At 33.9% G+C, this 20,270-nt stretch overlaps 1 protein-coding gene across 4 annotated transcripts; it reads right to left on the bottom strand.

Moving 5' to 3' along the window:
* Positions 1-11,191: 11,191 nt before the first annotated feature.
* Smyd3 (SET and MYND domain containing, class 3) lies at positions 11,192-18,578 on the bottom strand. 4 transcript variants are annotated; one of them, XM_077442163.1, is made up of 10 exons: positions 18,361-18,578; positions 17,490-17,640; positions 17,326-17,410; positions 16,694-16,850; positions 16,483-16,610; positions 15,016-15,192; positions 14,537-14,636; positions 12,759-13,052; positions 12,510-12,672; positions 11,192-12,436 (listed from the first exon to the last, which is right to left on the bottom strand). In XM_077442163.1, the coding sequence occupies exons 2-10, from the start codon at positions 17,615-17,617 to the stop codon at positions 12,232-12,234; spliced, it is 1,437 nt and encodes a 478-aa protein (XP_077298289.1). In that variant the 5' UTR covers positions 17,618-17,640; positions 18,361-18,578; the 3' UTR covers positions 11,192-12,231. The 4 variants fall into 4 exon arrangements, with proteins under 4 accessions (XP_077298289.1, XP_077298123.1, XP_077298374.1 ...); XM_077441997.1 differs by having other exon boundaries at positions 12,750-13,052; positions 18,361-18,566; XM_077442248.1 differs by lacking the exon at positions 18,361-18,578 and adding an exon at positions 17,802-17,910.
* Positions 18,579-20,270: the final 1,692 nt, after the last annotated feature.

Below are 20,270 nucleotides of genomic sequence, written 5' to 3' on the forward strand. Positions count from 1 at the left end.
TTTTAATTAACTTTATTGCTTAACTATATTTTTCTCACAAATTGTGCTACCCTCAAATATTATTATCCCTCTTAATCCTACCCAACCATTTTTCGATACACTAAGGGATACATATATCAAATAAGGCGGCGCTTACAAACAAGCATCTCAATCTTCATACGCGGTTGAGATTCGCGAAGAGCTACGTCTGGACAGTATTACTACACGGATGTGAGACGTGGACTCTGAAAACCAAGATGATCAGCCGCATTGAAGCTTTTGAGATGTGGGTCTATAGGTGTATGCTGAAGATTCCGTGGACCAAAGAGATATCAAACGAAGCTGTCCTCGGCATGATGGGGAGAGGCAGGGAATTTGTTTCTGTCATCAAGCGGAGAAAGATGGAGTACCTCGGACACATGATACGGGGTCCAAAATACGAATTTCTCCGTTTTATAACCATGGGGAAAATAGAAGGAAAAAAATGGATTGGCAGGAAAAAGTTATCTTGGCTTCGAAACATGCGTATGTGGACCGATATGAGCGCCGAAGAGCTGTGACTATAATATTTTTTACACCATCTCCTACTCGTCCCCGTAACAATATACATATGTACATATATAAAGATTTATTCAGATATTCACCTCAATGGGTTGGAAATCAAGAATGGTTATAAAGAGGATTAGCTATAGGTAGGTGCCATTAAGCGGTAGCTAGTAGTACCGTTAGTCGGCGATGATGCTGATAATGAGTGAGATAGCGGCCTTCGTGAAGAGCCGGCGCCTCCGCAAATAGCCCACGGCTATAGCTGCCGATGCACTTTTTTATTCGCTCGTGTAAGTGTGCACATTCACCTGCCAAAACAATAATTATTGAGTGACTCACATCCCAGGGACCACACCCCAGCACTGTTTCATAATGACAACCCAATTTCGCCGGTGCCTAAAATACATAGTCTTCACGTTTGGCCCCAACCTACGGTAGCAGAATTTAAAGGAAGCAAATGTGGGCTATTATATTAAAGTATCTGTTCTATAATCTACATAATAGCATTACCAATAATATTGGAAAAATAGGGCTAAACATCAATCATGACATCGAGCTTAATAGTAAAATTGTTACGAATACAATTGGAAAAGGGTCCAATTGAAACGATAGCGCTGCAAAGAAGCTTATGTCATTATTTAATTGGCGGTTGATCAAACGATAAAACAGTGACGTTAAATTATTATTTTGGCCGTTTCAATATTACAGCTGACGCAATGACGGCATATTTAATGAAGTTTCGCTGTTGCTAATCAGTCAACGCAACTGTTCTAATTATGTACGACAAAATGTGACAGCCAAGTAGTTAAATACTATATGAAAATCTCTCAGAAAGCTATAAAAATCCGATTGTCTGTAAGTTCAACGGCTTACGACGTTTAAAAATACTCAACTTCTGAGAAATAACAGAATTCGTGTGATTAAAACAGGTGACAGCATTTTTTATATTACATTGAACCAACAGTTTGTATTTTTAGCTAAATGCATCAAGTTAAATAAAGATGTGCGTTGTTTTAGAGTTACAGTCGTGCCTGATCATTTTTGAAGCACATTGTTCCCTTCCCTCTTCTCTAAAAAGGATTTATGATGAAATTTGAGTCTAGTGGCGGCTCGTCTATATGGGCTGCGGGGCTACAGCCCTCCCAGTATGGTACAAATGCATGCTATTTTTGCCGTCCATATGGGCTGCAGGGCTGCAGACCTCCCAGTATAGTACATATGCATGCTATTTTTGTCTGCATTTGATCACCGGTATGGTCAACGAGCCATTACATCCCGATTCATCTTTGCAGCCCCCCCTCTATGAATTCTCACGAGCCGCCACTTTATTTGAGTTTTATATGAAATGGGTGTAAAGTTATAGTAGTTATAGCGGTGGCGTAGTAAGGAATTTGAGCCCTCGTGCAAAATTTATCTAAGGCCCCCTCACCCCCGCTTTAACATAATTTTTAAAAATATGAGTCTTGTGGATATATTTCCAATTAAGTTTTGTTTTAAATAATGGCGTTACGTGAATGATTATCTCACTTGAACCCAAATGGCTTTTTATGGTTTGCATCGGTACAAGCTCAAATACATACATAGGTGCTTGGACCTTTTCACATTTCTGTTGATATAATTGGTACACTCAATTATATTGAGTTTACCAATGTACATATGTATATGTACATATATACATTTGGACACCCTTTTAAGCTTGGCTCTCATGCTTTGCATGAATTTATAATGAAGTAACTGAGTTATAGGAAAGTAAGTAAAAAATGAAAAAGTAAAAAAGATCAAGATGAGGAATTTCCAAAAATTGGCAGTCATGCATTGTAAAATATTTAAACCTTTAAAGGCTTTTGTTTTTTAATCATTAACTAGTGATTTTTAGTCGTACATATGTACATATGTATATACATAATCAACTATTAAAAAGATCAATACTACTTATATAATATTGCTGTCGGTTCCCTCATCACTGAGGATCGTGACTATGATGTGCGGTCAACCAGCTGCCTCCATTCAGTTCTAAATTCGGCCAGGCGAAGACTTGCTACCGTGGAAGCGCCCGTCGCTGCAGATACTTGGTCAGTCCAGCGTGCGGGGGATCTGCCTCTGGCTCTTCTGCCTTCGACGCTACCAACCACAACCAACCGCTCCAGGCTCTCCTCACCTCTTCGTGCAATGTGGCCGAAGAACTGCAATATACGTTTCAGGCATATTGTTGACAATCTATCCTTGATTTTCAATTCTTCAAGAATAGACACATTCGTGCGTTTGTCGGTCCAAGGCACGCGCAGTAGCCGTCTCCAGGACCACATCTCGAAGGCATCGATTCTCCGTCTATCCGCCGCCTTCATGGTCCACGTCTCGACACCATAAAGGCAGACAGAAAAAACGAGACTCTTCACGAGACGGATTTTGACAGCAGTTGTAATGGCTCTATTCTTCCAAATCTTCGTTAGTTGTGACATTGCCGATTTTGCTAATGTAATCCGGCGCCGTATTTCCAATTCGCTGCCGCCGTTGTTACATATGAGTGACCCCAGATAGACAAAATTATCAACCACATCTATACCGTTTAAAGCTGAGTTGTTGTTTTGCAGCTGTTGGTGACGGTCAATTATCATAATTTTTGTTTTGGGGCGGTTTATCTGGAGGCCAAGCACATTACTCTCTGTCTCAACACGACGGATCAGTTCGGCCATTTCTTCATGATTATTAGCTATGAGCGTTGTGTCATCCGCATACCGAAGATTGGATAGTTTTTTACCACCAATGGACACTCCACCCTTCCAACCATCCAGTGCTCTACGCATTATATACTCTCCATATATATTAAATAGGTCTGGAGATAATATACACCCTTGCCTTACTCCACGTTGTACTCGAAAATTTGTCGAGTTTAGCGAATTGATTCGAACTACTGCATTGTTATCATTATACAAGTTATGTATTATCTTTACAAGATGCATGGGGACTCCCATGTCCAGTAGAACTTTCCACAGATAGTCCCAGTTCACAAAGTCAAAAGCTTTTTTATAGTCTATAAAACAAAGAACGGCTGGAGTTTGAAACTCCCGACATTTTTCAATGAGTTGACGTATATTCAGTATTTGTTCCCTCGTCCCTTTGCCTTTTACAAACCCTGCTTGTTCGTTCGGTATTTGCCATCCAAGGTAACTGCTCAAACGATCTTTAATTATATACAGCAATACTTTACTAGAGTGCGATATTAAGGCTAAGGTCCTGTAATTCTCGCATTTTTTTGTAGATCCTTTCTTGTGTAAGGGAATGAATATTGAATTGACCCAATCTTTCGGCCATACTCCGTTTACCCAGATCTTGTTGCACATATTACATAGCGCCTTTATCGCAGTTTCACCAAGCTCTTTCAGAAGTTCAGCTTGTATACCATCGCTGCCAGGAGACTTTTTACATTTCAGTTTCTTTATGGCATTTACAACTTCAGATGTCAATATGTCAGGCTCCCTGACATCATCAATTAGGGAAACAATTGAGGTCGACGAACTACCACTGTACAATTCCGAACAGTATTCTTTCCATCGGTTGAGTATCACATCAATATCTGTAAGCGTGTTTCCAAATTGATCATCTATTGTCCAAGTTTTGGGTGAAAATTTTTGAGTGACGATTTTTACTTTGTGAAAAATATCCCTTGCCTGATTCTTTAATGCGTGTTTTTCTATCTCCTCACATATGTCATTTATATATTTAGCTTTATCCCGCCTACAACTCCTTTGAATATCTTTATGTAATATTGCATACCTTTCAAGATATTCTGTCGATGTTATGCCAGTTTGTTTAAGTCTTTTACGTTCTTTTATCTTAACCCAAGTTGAATCAGAGATAAAAGACTTACGATGTTCATTTTGCGGTGTTTGATGTTTTCTGGCATACCGAATTATGAGATCTTTAAAAATTTTCCAAGACTCTTCTACATCTACATTAGGATTTATTTGGAATTCTGCATCTTTTTCTCTGATTACATTGCCAAAATTAATTACATCATCATTGGTGAGTTTAATTGCTTTATTTTGATGTCTTTTAATCATTTTCAATTTCAGTCGAAATTTAGCAACAAGTAAGTTATGGTCCGATCCGCAATCTGCACCTGGATATGTTTTGACGTTATGTATCGATGATTTCCATCTAGAATTTATTAATACATAATCGATTTGGTTGCGGTGACGATCCCCAGGAGATATCCAAGTGTACAATCGCCTAGGATGATGTTGAAACCAAGTATTCATAATGGACATTTTATTTTCAATGCAGAAACTTATAAGTTTCTCTCCTCTCTCATTTTGAATACCCAATCCATATTTACCTACTATGTTATCAATGTTGCTATTATTACCGACTTTGGCATTAAAATCACCAAGAATGATGGTCATTTCTTTGTTTGAGATATTTGACAATGTATCGAGTAGTGAAGCATAGAACGCATTTATTTTAATATCTTCGGCATCTGCAGTAGGAGCATATATTTGAAGGATGTTTAGTTTATACGGATGCGTGTTGAGTTTTAAGTGTATAAGTCTGTCACTTATGGGGTTGTAGCCAATTAGTGCACTGGTTAATTTAGATGCTAAGATCACCGCGACACCGCTATGTGACGAATCTTGGTTACCAGAAAAATATATCGTATTTCCATTTGAAGTTTTATAATGGCCGTTGTTCTTCCAGTGCGTTTCCGAGATTCCGAGTATATCTAGCCCATGACTGTACATCTCTTTCTCAACAACTAGTGTTTTCCCAGGATTCAGGAGTCCTCTAACGTTCCAAGTACCTATTTTGGATTTGTTCCGTAAAGTTTCTCCAGTCGCATATTTTCCACATGATGCCTGGTGAGTCACATGCATGTGGCCAGTAGCCAATTTCACACCGTGAGACCTGGAACCTCGAAGGCGCCGGGTGTCAGCCGGAGAGTCAGACTTCTTCACACTTTTATTTTTGTACATCATAGTTATCTTGGGAGAATACTGCAGTGGATTCCCACTTCCTTCTACAGCGCAGTAAATGTTTTGACATCTTATACTGGCAGAGCTGCTGCCCACTACCAGGGATTTATTATAGAGTTTCCTTCTCTGTCAAAGATGATACGGTACCTTTGAAAACCGGGTTGTGCTTTTGTTAAGCGGCGGCACTTACTCGCCGCTGACCTGAGACCGTCATAGTGTTGTGTGACATTTTATAGAGTGAAACTTACCACGGATTCACTCATCACCACTCTTATCTCAGCGCTCCTTGTCCAGGACCACCATGTCGCCATGGCAGTTGACTGCAAGAGTCGTTCCCCTATTTGCAACTTGGGGACCTGAGCGGTTGCATGGAGCTCTGCTCTGAGCTTATTAATTACTCCGTGCGGACGGACGTGTGTTTCCATTTATGATATATTTACATATATAGACAGTTTATTCACAATCATAATATTTATGAAATTAGTACCAAACAATAACGTTAACGTTGAGTACAAGTATCCAATATCAAATATTAAATTATCAAAACTAAATATTAAATAATTCAACACTCAATATTAAATAATCAATTATGAAATAATTCAACACTCAACATTAAATAATCAATTATGAAATAATTCAACATTAAATATCAAACCATTCACTCAATATTAAATATGAAATAATTCAACGTTAAATATTATCAATACTATCATTAATAAATCAATCGACGTTAATAGTAAATTATTATCAAAAGAAATGTGATCGAAATTATGTGGGTAGTTATGTAAATATGAAAATATTATAAATTTAAATTCCATTTAAAAAATATGAAATCAAGCATAGGTAATGATTCTGAATATGTACTAACTTGCGAGGCGCCAGAAGAGCTACATACTCATCCCAGCACCTCCTCTTTAGCTCCAATTTAACACAAAATTCTACATACTTATCGGGAACAACACACAAACACACGTCCGCACCGAGCTCGCTCAACCCGCGACATAATAATACTTATATAATAAGATACTCGAATAGTTACCATCCGATAAATGGATAGTTACTATAAGATATTCGGATAGTTACTATTCGATATTCGGATAGCTACTATTTAACTGTAATTTTACGGAATATTATCTATTCTTAATCTGTTATATACATACATATGTATTAGAATATTAATGCTCGAGAATTTTTAATCCAAATCTAGCTCATGTAACTAAGCTTCTTTCCTTGGCAGTAGACAAACTTTAAAAGTCGTAAAAAACTTTAAAATGAATTTTTTTATAAAGTTTTAGCACTTTGGATATAATTTAATGATGCCAGATTTATTGACATTCAAATCAGAACATTAAATTAAAAATAATTTGCTTTGTAACTGTATTTTCGGACAATGAGAGGTTTCCGCCATAAAATAACAATACTCGTAGACCTCTCCATTGAAATTGACAACAGTGAACTATTTTTACAAACCTCCTTTACGTTTCAAATTATTTTAGCCATCGAGCAACCTGATTCCCGTCCCTTATCTGGAACCGAGAATTTTGATTGTTCCGAAAAGTCCCTTCACGACCCCAGGACGACGCCTGGCAACCCTATTCTTAACCAGTGTTAAGCATTGCGTAAGAATTAAGAAATACATATTAAATTCTTGACATACATATTATCAATTTTATTTAAAAATACCCAGCATTGATAAAAAAAGCCTATCTAATAAATAATTACAATAAAAACAATGTGCTTAAAAACAAATGACTACTTTTAATTTTAAAATTCATCTGGAGCACATTTCTTAGAGTTCTAATGATTAAGCTAAATTTCATTTCAATTTTTTTTGTTACAGTGCAAAATGATAAATACAAATTAACATTAAGAGGGCTGTACACCCGAAACCTTAATTTTGTTGCTGTTCCTTTCTTCGATATATATATTTAGTGAATATATATATTGAGTGAATGCGACAATATATATCAATATATATATATATATATATATATATATATATATATATATATATATATATATATATATATATATATATATATATATATATATATTGAGTGAATGCGACAGTTGCGCTTCGACCAGATAAAACATATTTTAAATTGACAAAATCGAGGTTTCGTATTTTCTCCTCCGAAACTGGACCAATTTAAAAAAAAATTTCATCATCGGTATGAAAAAGATATTTTCTGTGCAACTATGCGCGTATTTTTTTTTAAATCGACCGTTAAATAAGCACGCTGGACTTTTTTCGTGGGTGTAAAAAAGAGGCTATTTTATTGATGTTTGGCGGCTCCTAGCTCCTATAAAAAATAACTAATCAAACAAATAAAACGATAGATGCAACCCAATGGTGGATATCCATAGCATATTAAAAAATAATTTCTCTAGTGCCATAATTGAGGAAGGCAGAATTCTAATACGTTTGTATGGACAAGGCGCTGGTGTCCAGCCCTCTTAACATAATCATCTGGAATAAAAAAAATTATTATAGCATCGTCATAATGTGTTTTTTTCCTGTTGTCAAATTAAATGAAAGGAACTCATGCATAGTGCAAAATTCAAATTAAATCGTTGACATCGCATCGTTTGGTGACAAAGAATTGAATTTATTACGACGCCAGGGTCGTATCTATGACATTTATTATTTCGGCGATTGAGGTACTTGGCAGCGACGGGTACATTTCGAAAATAAAATGGTTGTAGAATGCGAGTTGGCGCCGCCTGGCATGACGGAATATCAGCGCCCCGCTGTCTGCCGACACGTGCAAATATGCCGAGCGTGCTAAAATAGGCGATGCTCTAATGTCGATAATTAAATTGCTAAATACAAATATTTTGCGATATTGCGAAACAGTGGAGGCCTCTACTTGCATGTCGCGATAACGTGGTTCGTTTGCGGATTTTAGCCTGGTCGTTTTTTCGATTCTTTGGGGCTCATTTCATATATATGTAAGATATAAAAATGGAGCTCTAGTATGTACATAATTACTTATAAGTACTGCTCAAACCATAAACAATAACACTCGTTTGTCGTGAAATAGGTTTTTTTTAAACAGAGGCATTTGTTTAATTAATGATTATTACAAGGTTTTCTTCTGTAATAAAAGTCGATATAAAAAATATTTCTCTGTATTTAACATCGATACTAGAAAAATGGAATTATGGATCATTGTTTGATTCTAATATCTTATTCATTATCAATTTCTATATTGTATTTTATTTTTTATTTTTAAATGCTTTTTATTATTACTAAATTATGTTCACAATACATCTTATATATATTTTAATAGCTACTGATCTACTGATCATTTTCTATTTTACGATTTTAATTTTTTTTTTTTTTAGTAAACATAGTATTATATTATTCTAATGTTAATGTCAGCATAATAGGAAAACGGGCTCAAAAATCTATTTACAATTCTTATAAACGTTCATAATACATCTAATACATAATATTAACTGAAGCAGATTTTGTTTAGGTAATCTGTGTTTATACCTGAAGGGTATAAACACAGATTGTTGTAAATATTGTATATAAAACGTTTATTAAAAGCTTTTATTTCATGATTAACTTTAACACTGACGATTGTTCATACATTCGTTACATCAACAATGCGCAAGCGCAGTCTGTCAATTAACATCACACTGATTGTGTCATACGGACGTCACGACAATGCGCAGTTTATAAACGGTTGTCACTTTTTTTTAAAAAAAGATCATGAACTTTTTATCAGTTTGCACTCAGACCAAGTCTGCTAATTTGGTCACTCGGACGTTTCCACGTTAGGAGTAATATCCGAGTGACCAAATTAATTTTCAAGTATACATAATTAGGTATATTTATTACCATGTCAATTAGTAATACTGTTTAACATAAACATAAATACTTTTTATTTAAATAATTTGGAAAATAACAATATGAATTTAATTGTTGACTGTAATGATATTAAAACCGATTTATTAGCTCTGGAAAATGAAATATTTAGTTCATTTTTACAAGCTTTTTATTAGTATAATAACTAAAGCCCGGATCCAGAGCGCGCCGTTTAATGTTCAAATGTTGTAAATGCATTGTTAAAGGTTTGCCGAACCTTTTTTACAAAGGATTTACAACAATTGAACAATGAGCGGCACCTTGGCTATCCTACCTCTAATTATGAGTAGAGTACGGTTAGCCAAGGTGCCGCTCATTGTTCAATTGTTGTAAATGCTTTGTAAAAAAGGTTCGGCAAACCTTTAACAATGCATTTACAACATTTGAACAATGAACGGCACCTTGGTTATCCGGGCTTTAATTATGAGCGTTTATAAGAATTGCAAATATATTTTTGAGCTCTTTTTCCTATTATGCTGTATATTAACATTAGAATAATATAATACTATGTTTACTACAACTTTTTTACAACAATTGAACATTGAGCGGCGCGCCTTGGGTCCGTACTCAAATAATAGCGTATTGAAATTTATATAAAACAATTTTGAAGATGATATATTGACATGATAGATATGTATATCGTATCGTAACATTTTACATACAATGAAATTATTTATAATAATATTATAAACATTGAAACACATCCTTGAACTTACAAATACGAAATAAGTCAAGTGCTGACTCAACTGTTAATTCAATCAAAGAAAAGAACATAAGTTAATTAAAAAATAAAATAAATAATTTTGTTATAATCATCGAATGAGTAAACAAATCAATTAACTTGAGATATGTTGGTGCGCCATACATACATACATATGTGAATTCAATTTGGTGATGTACAGTGCCATCTATGAAATTAATCATCAACTAAGTCGTAGTAAAAGCAGTTTTAATTTTTTATTGGTAGGAATTATCAGCATCCGAAAAAAAAATATTAAAATAATAAGAAAATTCAATTTGTAAATAAAAAAGCGAATATGATGCATGACAGAAGTATTTTAAAAGTAAATAATGAATAATAATTTGCATGTAGAAGAAGCCATGACATTTAACCAATTAAGTGATGGAAAATTTAATTCTATGTATGTACATTGTTATTTTTATTGTCTTAAAATTTCATGTATTTTTATCGTTACTAGCTATCACAACCATTATTTGAAGATTCATTATTTTTAAACTGTTAATATTGGGAATCTTATTTTCTTTCGTACGATGTTCAAAAATAGATTTTTATGATCATTTAACTGCATATTATTTTTAATTCAGCAATGGTAAATATGTATAGCGCTCTTTAGCCAGAAATAATATTGATAAAAATACACTCAAACAAACATGATTGAAATGTATTTATGTTACACAATATAAAATTATAAATACTCAAAAGCAGTTATTATTAGAAATCTTTACAGTAAGTATATATGTATGTAGATTGTAGATGTATAGAATTAGGCGAATTCTGTCAACATGTTTATTAGTTAATCAGTTATGTCATCCCATTTAATTTTTTCTTCTCACTGACGTCAACAGGCTGGTGGAAAGCCAACTTCACACCCGCCAAATTCACGGGAACTGCCTGACTAGTTTCCAAGAATAGAAGCGTTTTCATGTCCAGAACAATTAACTGGGAGGCGTTTCACTATTTTTTATCACAGAAAATAAAATATCTAAACAATGTTTATTAATACATAACTAGGCGCAGTATCTTTCTTATTATCATTTTTCAAAATGTAAGTGTATAATGGAAAAATGAAACTACAATTGAAATTAATTAATTCAATAATGTATTATGGAATCAATAAGCAGTGAGAAAAATACATACGCAGTTTATTCGAAAATTTACAAAGCGATTTATAATATAAATATAACAAGTATTTACACTATACAATAAGCAAACAATTGTCTTTTCAATTAATTAAAAGAAAAAAATTAGAATACAACCGAAACAGTCTTATACTGGCATATACATAGTATAATATAATATTATAATTGGTTCGAAGCCGTTATATATGTATATGGAGTAATTGTTACCCGTTTCACAACTACACATAAGTATGTATATAAATTTCGTTCCTTATATCCATTACTTGGTCCATGATACAATCATTGAGCAAAAATTATCAAAAGACATAGAATTTCTTACGATAGTAAATATATAGAGTTGAGACAGATTAAATATCATTCCATCTTTTTATTAAATTCTATCATTGATCCATCAATTTTTATATTGTCAAATACAAACATCATCACCCTGTAATAACGATTGTGCTTTTACTACTCAGTATAAACTAAAAACTATAAAAAAAAAGTTATCTACTCAAGATGTTATATCAGGTAAAACAGTTTATATAATAAAAAGGTTTCAAAGAACACACAATTATACTCCTTGCTATGAGTTTGACATGTATCGGAGCATACATAATATATTTTGACCGCCTCTTGAATATGTATATTATTTTTTCCCATGTTTGTGTACAAATAAATATGTACATATATAGTATATTAGTGACAGTATATTCCTTGATCATACATTAAATTTTATAAAATTTCAATGACATCTATCTGCGTATATGTACATATATCTGAATTAGATTATTAGAAAAAGGTATAGATTGAAAAAATGACATAAAATAACAAACTTGAATTAATAATATTGATAAGCAAACATGTATATGAACAAAGGTAAGCTCTTTTAATATTATTATACAAAAAGTGAACTATGATTATAGTTCAACTGGCCCGCAATTACATAATTAAAGCAGCAATAAAAAATATTACAATAGGATGAACGATGAAAAATCTTTAATTTTCTAAAGAACACTGCATGAGCAATGGAACCAGCACATCCTTCCATAAAGTGTGCTGTTGCCCGTGCGTAATTTTAAGTATGTCAGACGCTTTTTCCAAAGAGATTCGAGCTTCTTTCGGCTTACACGTGAACAATTGTAGCTTTCCAAGCTTCATATATAGTAAACCAAATAATGGGTGTCTCTCGCCGTAATAATTCCTATAAATGCAAGGCCGTTATAATCAAAATTCAATCAATATTATTCAAAACGAACTAAACAAAGTCTACAAACTTGAATCCAGGCAATAATAAATTTGCATAGTGCACTGCTTGATCCCAAAATTGAAACTGAATGCATCCGTCCAAAGCCAAATCCAAAGTTTGCACTCGGTATATGGATAGTGGATGTAAGACGTTTTCTTGCCGATCCAAACACGTTCGACACACGTCTACATCTGAATAGTAATTGCTAAGGCATTAAAATAAGTAGATGGTAACATTTTCGTTATGACAACTTAAATATTGTATTTACAAAGGATACATGATGTGGATTTGTTTTTCATATTCTGCAACTGTTCATACGTAAAGTCCATAGTCTCTTTGAATTTCTTTACAAAGTCTTTTTCAACAATGTGCCCACATTTGGGACATTCTAAAATTCGTCCCTCGTTGAGGGAAATGCTACTCAGATCATCAATCAAATAATCATGAGTATTAGTTTTATCAGATGGTTCAATAGACAATTTGATGTCTTCACGCCATGGAATTTGAATTGGATAATCACATGAATGGTTCGGACATTTGGCAGCATGCATCAGGGACATCTGTTCAGAATCTGAAATCACAGTATTTTTAAATTTTAAATTACCATGGTACCATTACAGGTTGCCCAAAAGAGACAGGTATGGCCAAATTTGTACATATATACTACTATATATAAATTTATAGCATAGTTCAAATAATGGTGACAAATAGAAGGTAGGTGGCCAATTTGAGGAATTGTTTCAACAATGAAAGTAGATAAATTGACAAACACTGATAGGAAACGATCGACCTGGAGCACATATATTCAAGGTCTGACCAGCAACACTGCTGGGCCAGAGTTTGAACCCGCGTTTCTGTTGTGCGTTGTACCCGCGTTAAAAGTACATATGTATGTACGTTGCTGACAAACTCTACGAGTCGTAAACAATGTGTGTCGCGAATATCCAGAGGTTACGATGCTCTGCATTACACTATATTTATATATAATACATATATAACTTTATTTTAATTCTTGTATCAATTCCTTTCCGAAGTCACGTCCGTTGAAATCAATGGGCACAAGGCTAGTAATGTATATAAAAATGGAGGCGATGTAGGCGGGTATGTGCGAGTGCATCGACAAGTATGGAGATTTCAAAAAAACAAATTTTATAATACAGCGTGACGACTAATCGTGCCGAGGAGACGCGGGGTAGTGGGGAAGTAGGGGGGTATAGAGCGTCTGATATGTGCTCCTGATATTGAGCGCCGAGCAACGGGTGACGTCAGCGTCAGATGCACCTAACATAAGCAACGGCCACAAAACTAGTTTATTTATAATTTTGGACCATTGGGGCATTACAGGAAGAACCTAATGGACCATAATGGTCTGTATAAGAAAATAAAAATTCATAAGAATATAAAGAAAAAAGCAAAAGCAGAGAAATATGATAAAAAACAAAAGAAATATGTATTATACTATCGAAGATTGCATATAAATTTATATGTAATTATGTATGTAATAGATATAATCTAATTACTAATTAGATTACATTTATGTAAATCGTGTTGTATATTCAAGAATTACATATGTTATGAGTGGGTCTACGTGACGAGCCAGAATGTTAAATTACAGAAAACACAAATATCGGAAGGCAAATATCGAAAATCGAAAGATCTTACAACTAGGATACAACAGGAACAGGCTTTTCCTCCCGTATTAATGTGCGTGCGCAGAATACGGGAGGAAAAGCCTGTTCCTCTTGTTCCTGTTGTACCCTGCTCGCGCAAATTAAGTGAGTATGTACCGTTTACCATGCAACCTTTTTTTTTGATCTTTCGACTTAAAATCTTTCGATTTTCGATCTTTGCCTTCCGATATTTGTGTTTTCTGTAATTTAACATTCTGGCTCGTCACGGAGACCGGTTATGAGTAGAGGAAGGATACATAGTAAAAAAGGTTCGGCAAACCTTTAAAAATGCATTTACAACATTTGAACAATACGCGGCACCTTCTGGGTCCGGGCTTTAGTTATGAGAAATAAAGATTTAATAAATTATTAACAAAATATTTACCCAAGCAGCGAGAACATTGACATAAGAAGTAGTATGTCATCTCTAGTTCAGTTTGTCTTTCAAATGGTGTATTCAACAAATCAATATATGATATAGAAATCTGAAAAATACAAAATAAAACAAAATGGAATGAAAAAGAAAATATAACCAAAAACAAACAATGTAATCGAATATATTGAGACTTATCCTTATTATTAATTAAATCTTGTATAGTATAAATATTTTAACCATTAATATATGGTGTTCTTTATCGTTTATGACACAAAAAACGTACGAATTAGTTCACATAAAAAAATATCAAAAATTGGATAAAACTTACCATGGTAAAAAGTCTCAATAGTGTGGTTTAAAGTCGTCAAAAATTTTATATAGAATCTTAAAAAATCTTTGCAAAAAATACAGTACATGTTCATTTTAATTACGTTAAACTGCCCCCCGTTTCGGTTCAATTGAAAACTTTTGGGCGAATTTGAAATTACCTTTGAGAAGTCGAGCGCAGGCATGTCAACCAGTGTTCTAATATTAATTGTTGTGCCATGGAAGATGGCCACAGCGTTGGGTTCGCACGAATGGTCCAAGATAGATGTACCGAGGTATATTCCAGTGCCGACAGACAACATTTCGGGGTCTAGAATGGTGAAACCATTTATGCACATCTGCAATTTAAAATTTCTAAGTGAAAATTCACATTTAAATGAAAAATATTATAAAATGCATTCCTATTTGAAATCGTAGCATTAATTGTACATTACGTAGATCCAACATATCACTTTTTTCAAGAGTGAATGAAAACTGTTCCATCGACAAAAGTACCGTATGACTTTTATCACTTTTATTTTAAGAGTTCATGACTCTAAAACTTTACATGGAGATGAATTTAGAATACTTCTAAAAGTCCGTTTATATTAACCAGCTATGCAAGTCAACAACTAGGCAGAGCACTGCACGGAAGAGACTACTTCTATTCATACTATACAGCACCGCTCATTTTTGGCACGTTCATACTAGTTTTGTTTGAGTGCAAGGTAAAATCAGCTAACATATATTTACATTACAAAGCGCGACGATACAGCGAAATATTGTTTAGGTCGTATCGTCGAGTCAATATTGTTACAATAAGACGTTTCTGATAAAATTCAAATGCGCATGACAGCACTTTAGATAGTACGGGTGCACTCGCCACTATAACATTACTTCATGCTCGAACACAGTGGCCAAAGAAAAGCAATACTGTTTGATACGTTTCGGTGACATATACTGCCGTATAATATAGTGTCGGTACTGCTGTTACTTATACGCCACATATGTACATATGAATGTGTCTATATTGAGTGTGTTAAATAATATTTTTCGTACTGCTATTTATTAACATGCAGTTACCAGCTTGAGTTGTACTGATACGTATAAACAAACCTTCAAAGGTAACATAAAAATGTTGCTTTTGATGAAAATTAGATTTACTAGGTTTACTAATATAACGATGTACACCAGAGAAATGTTATAATAATAGAAGTGGCTTTAGGCGTTATATTGTTGTCAAGTGACGATTGTCCAGACATTCCTAAATAATTTTAGCATCAGTCATATTTGATGCTTGGTGGTCGACGTATGTCTAATAAAAACTTCTCTGGGCAAGGGAAATGGGTAAGTGCATCGTTAAAAATTGCACGATGCATTCAAAAACACACAATAAACAACATGGGATACATTTTTACAAGTAAGTTGATCATTTAAGTAACATATTATTCAATTAACATCGTATATGAAAGTTTTCATGAAAGCGTCATGGCGACAGCTAGCATTCAGCAATAGCATACGTATACGCGTACACTATTGCATAGTTATGGAAACGGTACGCGTGTTATTGAAACAAGAAATGTATTCTAAAGGGCGCTTCTATTATTATAACATTTTTCTGATGTACACTGTCCATCTAGAAAACTAACCCTTCCATAGATACCCATAAGTTCAGCCGAATTTGGCAAAGATATGTCAGTTATAAACTCGAATAAAACAGCACACAAACATGTGAAGTGTTCCATACGACGATTGTCCATTTTAATGTCTTGATAATCTGTAAGCAATTTTTTAAATAAAATAAAAATTATGTTATATTACCTACGTATTCAAAACGTAAATATAACCAAGATAACATACGCGACATTAGATCTTTCCATACTCGGAATGACTTCTCCGTGTAGTGTCCCCGAACATGGCCACCACCGACGGCGAGCTTTCGTATCAATTTCGCCAGAAGACGGGCAGCATCAGGGAGAACTCTTGGCAGTACTCGTTTAAAACCTGAACACTCATGCTAAATGCGATCGAATAGTTATAATATTAGATGATAAATACAATTGTAAATAGCCTCACTGAATGTGGATGGGATACAAAGTCTATGCAATATTTATAGTTAAAAATCTGGCAACACAATGTTGAGGATATTCACAACTAGTATATAACATATAACTCAGAATTTGTCAAATGGTAACATTGGAAGCTACCTTTTTATAATTTTCTCTATTTTATATGTATATACTATGCATGCAGTAATAGAAATATTAACGAACGGTATCTATGTACTATTTTTTAAAGGTGACTGGAGCAGTACATGCTGGGCATATAAAACAATATTTATGCAGTTAGGTAAACAGTTTTTAAACATAGGATTTTTATCAAAAAAATTCTGCATAAACACAAAGCATTCCAATATGTACCTGCCGTTGCCCTCATTTATTATTAATTAATAATCCAATTAAATTTTTTAGTATATTAGATTTTAGTAACACCTTATGTTCAGCCCATGCCTCTTTCTGGCAAATTCTTCCGCAGTAATAAATATAATGACATCCGGAACATTTTAGGACTTTTGTTCTGTAAAAAATATCAATATGAGAATATGGAATTTGTATATAAAAAAAAAAAATAATGGTATAGAAAAATAGTTAAATACTTTAGAAAACAGTAGTCGCATCGGAATGTGCGTTCCTTTGATGATAAAATATATGCAAAAGGGTTTTCTTCGATGATAGTTGTCCCAGCTTTGATTGGTCCCGAAACGTTCTTCATATAAGTCTTCATACTTTATAAATTCAAACTGTAATCTGCAAACGTAAGTCAAAACAATTACAAATATAAAAAAGATTCTAACAATGAAGATATTAAAAAAAATCCAAATTGCTAACAAATCGTCAATTATGAAGTTTGATCATAAAAAAGCTTTATCTCATTATTTCAAAGAATATTGAAAAGTTTATGCACCGACCTGATATATTTTTATTAAAGAAGAACAGAGTTCATTGTGAATTATTTAAGATAACCTCTAAACCTTTCAACGTGAATAAACACTCTACGCCGAAAAATGGTTAAACACTGAAATAAAAACCCATACGGATTTAACACGGATTATATTTACTAAACGAGAAATGTGCCACCGTCTCTTTCTCGCCGGCACCGAACAATGCATCAAAAAGAGTGCAATGTATGTTTTGAATACGAAAATAAGTTCAGTCACTACAGCGATTTTCAAAATGTTGCAGTAAAATAATAAAAATACATATATGTATAGACGAAAGTGCATCACTAGTGTACTATAATAGGATTTGACGTTAACTTAAGCGGTATAATAAATCCTTATTTCACATAATATTTTTATAAGGAAAGAAAATATGGTGGCAATTAAGTGAAAAATTGGATTGTCAATAGAAATTTAAAAGCTATTATTTAATATTCGTAAAAGGTCGAAGTTACACTTCTTAAAATCATATTTATTACATATATTGCACACACATACTAAAGTTTGAGTGCAATGGTGTGAATCGTACCTGTTTTGGCGGTTATATTTAGCCTACTATGATGCAGGTTAGTTGGCTATTTGTGGAGCTCCGGGCGAGATTCCGCCCCACCCCACCCCACCCCACCTCACCCACCCCTTCTCTCCTACCTCCCACGGCCACTTGCGTCACCACCACACGTGCTCATCCCAAATTACCGAACTGACAGTTGTCAAAACTTGTTTCTCGCCAGTATTGGTCGTAGCAGCTCGAACTTCGGCACGTATATTTTATTTCAATGGGGCCGTCGACACCAACAATATTACTTACAATATTTTCCATATCCAGCTCCCATACAGAATATGGAAAATATTGTCGGTGTCGACGGCCCCATTGACTTACGCGAAATTTAAAATTCATAATTTTAATCAAGAAAAATCATGTATTTTTCTCCCTACTGAATACTGGCGTGAAATGCCGTGGGGAGGATAGAAACCGCAATAATTACTCTGTTTATAGTATATAGAATGCAGCTCCTTCGATTTTAACGTTTAAATTTAAATATACATTACTGTTGATTAATATTGCGCCAAATAATATGAATGTGCGGTATAAAATTTATCATTTAATTCTAATTTTAAGGGATTCGATAAAAACCCTTAATTTTTCGGTAGTGTGGCCAACGATTATGGCGAGGCTAACGATTGTCGTATGTTCAACGACTGTCCGTAGTGTTTCCCCTACCTACAAATATAATGAAAAAGACGCCACCAAGATATATTTATTTACCCAGAGCCGGCTCAGACGTCGGTTTTCCAGGATTTTATCCTGAAAAATTCGAAATTTGTTTATATAAAAATAGGATTTGTTTAGAAAAAAAAATCCTCTATCTTCCTTTTCCCATAAAATATTATCATCACTCCTACCTACATATGTATGTAGATAGTTGGAAATTTAACATCTTAAAAATCTTTTTCAATACACATGTCACTAATCTTCTTCCATGCGGTCATGCTCGATTCCCCTAAGGTGGTGAATGCTTTTATAGGTAAGAATAAATTATTGCTATACTCCTTTCGTAGATTTTCTTTGAATGGTTTATTGACGTTGACATTCGTCAATTTAGTTTTTTTTTGTGCAAAGGGGGCTCCGCTAATAGTAATAATATGGTGAAGAATATATATATTTTTTATATAAACCATAACCGAAGCAATTCAAGAGCTTTGTAATAAAATAAAGTAAAAATAAAATTTCCTTTAATTTTTTTAATACTTCTTTGTATAACGTTTTTTTTATATTATGGAGGATGAACGAATGAGACGACTGGCATGTTAATGCACGTGTTTATTATATGACAGCTGGAGACAGAGTGAGTAGTAGCTCTCCGAACCCAGCCGGGTTGGTCCCCACTCGCAGGAAGGCAACCAAACTCGACCATGTCGTATAAGCGAGCCGCCACAATATAATAAATATTTTGGATTGGAAAAAGTATTTACTTGATTTACGTGGAGATATAATATGATAATGATAAAAATATGAGAAATTCATTATTATCTACACATCCATGTACATATGTATGTGTACACATGTACATCTACACATACATGTACGTGTGAAATATAATATTTATAATATTCTTCAGTAACTTTTTATGTTCCAGTTACATTCATGTTTTTGAGCATATAGAGGCAGGAAACAGACTATATAAAAACATTAAACTTTAACAAAAACCGTAAACTTGATTATGCAATACACAGAATTTGCAGATTATCATTCGGCGAATTTTATGTTACAAAGGAAATTTCGAAATTCAATGTAACCACGAAAAGGTATCATTATAGTGAACGGAATACAACGTAATTCCTTTTACACATACATACATAAGTACATAAGCATAAGATTGAATTGAATCAACGTGAAATACAGCACGTAGCCATTCGTATAAATGGGACAAAGATTAT

Source organism: Arctopsyche grandis, chromosome 1 (genome assembly GCF_051622035.1).
Source record: "Arctopsyche grandis isolate Sample6627 chromosome 1, ASM5162203v2, whole genome shotgun sequence".
In the NCBI taxonomy this organism is placed as follows: domain Eukaryota; kingdom Metazoa; phylum Arthropoda; class Insecta; order Trichoptera; family Hydropsychidae; genus Arctopsyche; species Arctopsyche grandis.

What these genes read in the sequence shown, in the direction of transcription:
- Smyd3 (XM_077441997.1), bottom strand. Translation starts at nt 17,617, where the DNA reads ATGAAGACTTATATGAAGAACGTTTCGGGACCAATCAAAGCTGGGACA. An exon ending in AGGCATGGGCTGAACATAAG is followed by an intron (nt 16,851 to 17,325) that starts GTGTTACTAAAA and finishes GATCGCATTTAG; the next exon opens with CATGAGTGTTCAGGTTTTAA. An exon ending in ATGGAAAGATCTAATGTCGC is followed by an intron (nt 16,611 to 16,693) that starts GTATGTTATCTT and finishes AATTGCTTACAG; the next exon opens with ATTATCAAGACATTAAAATG.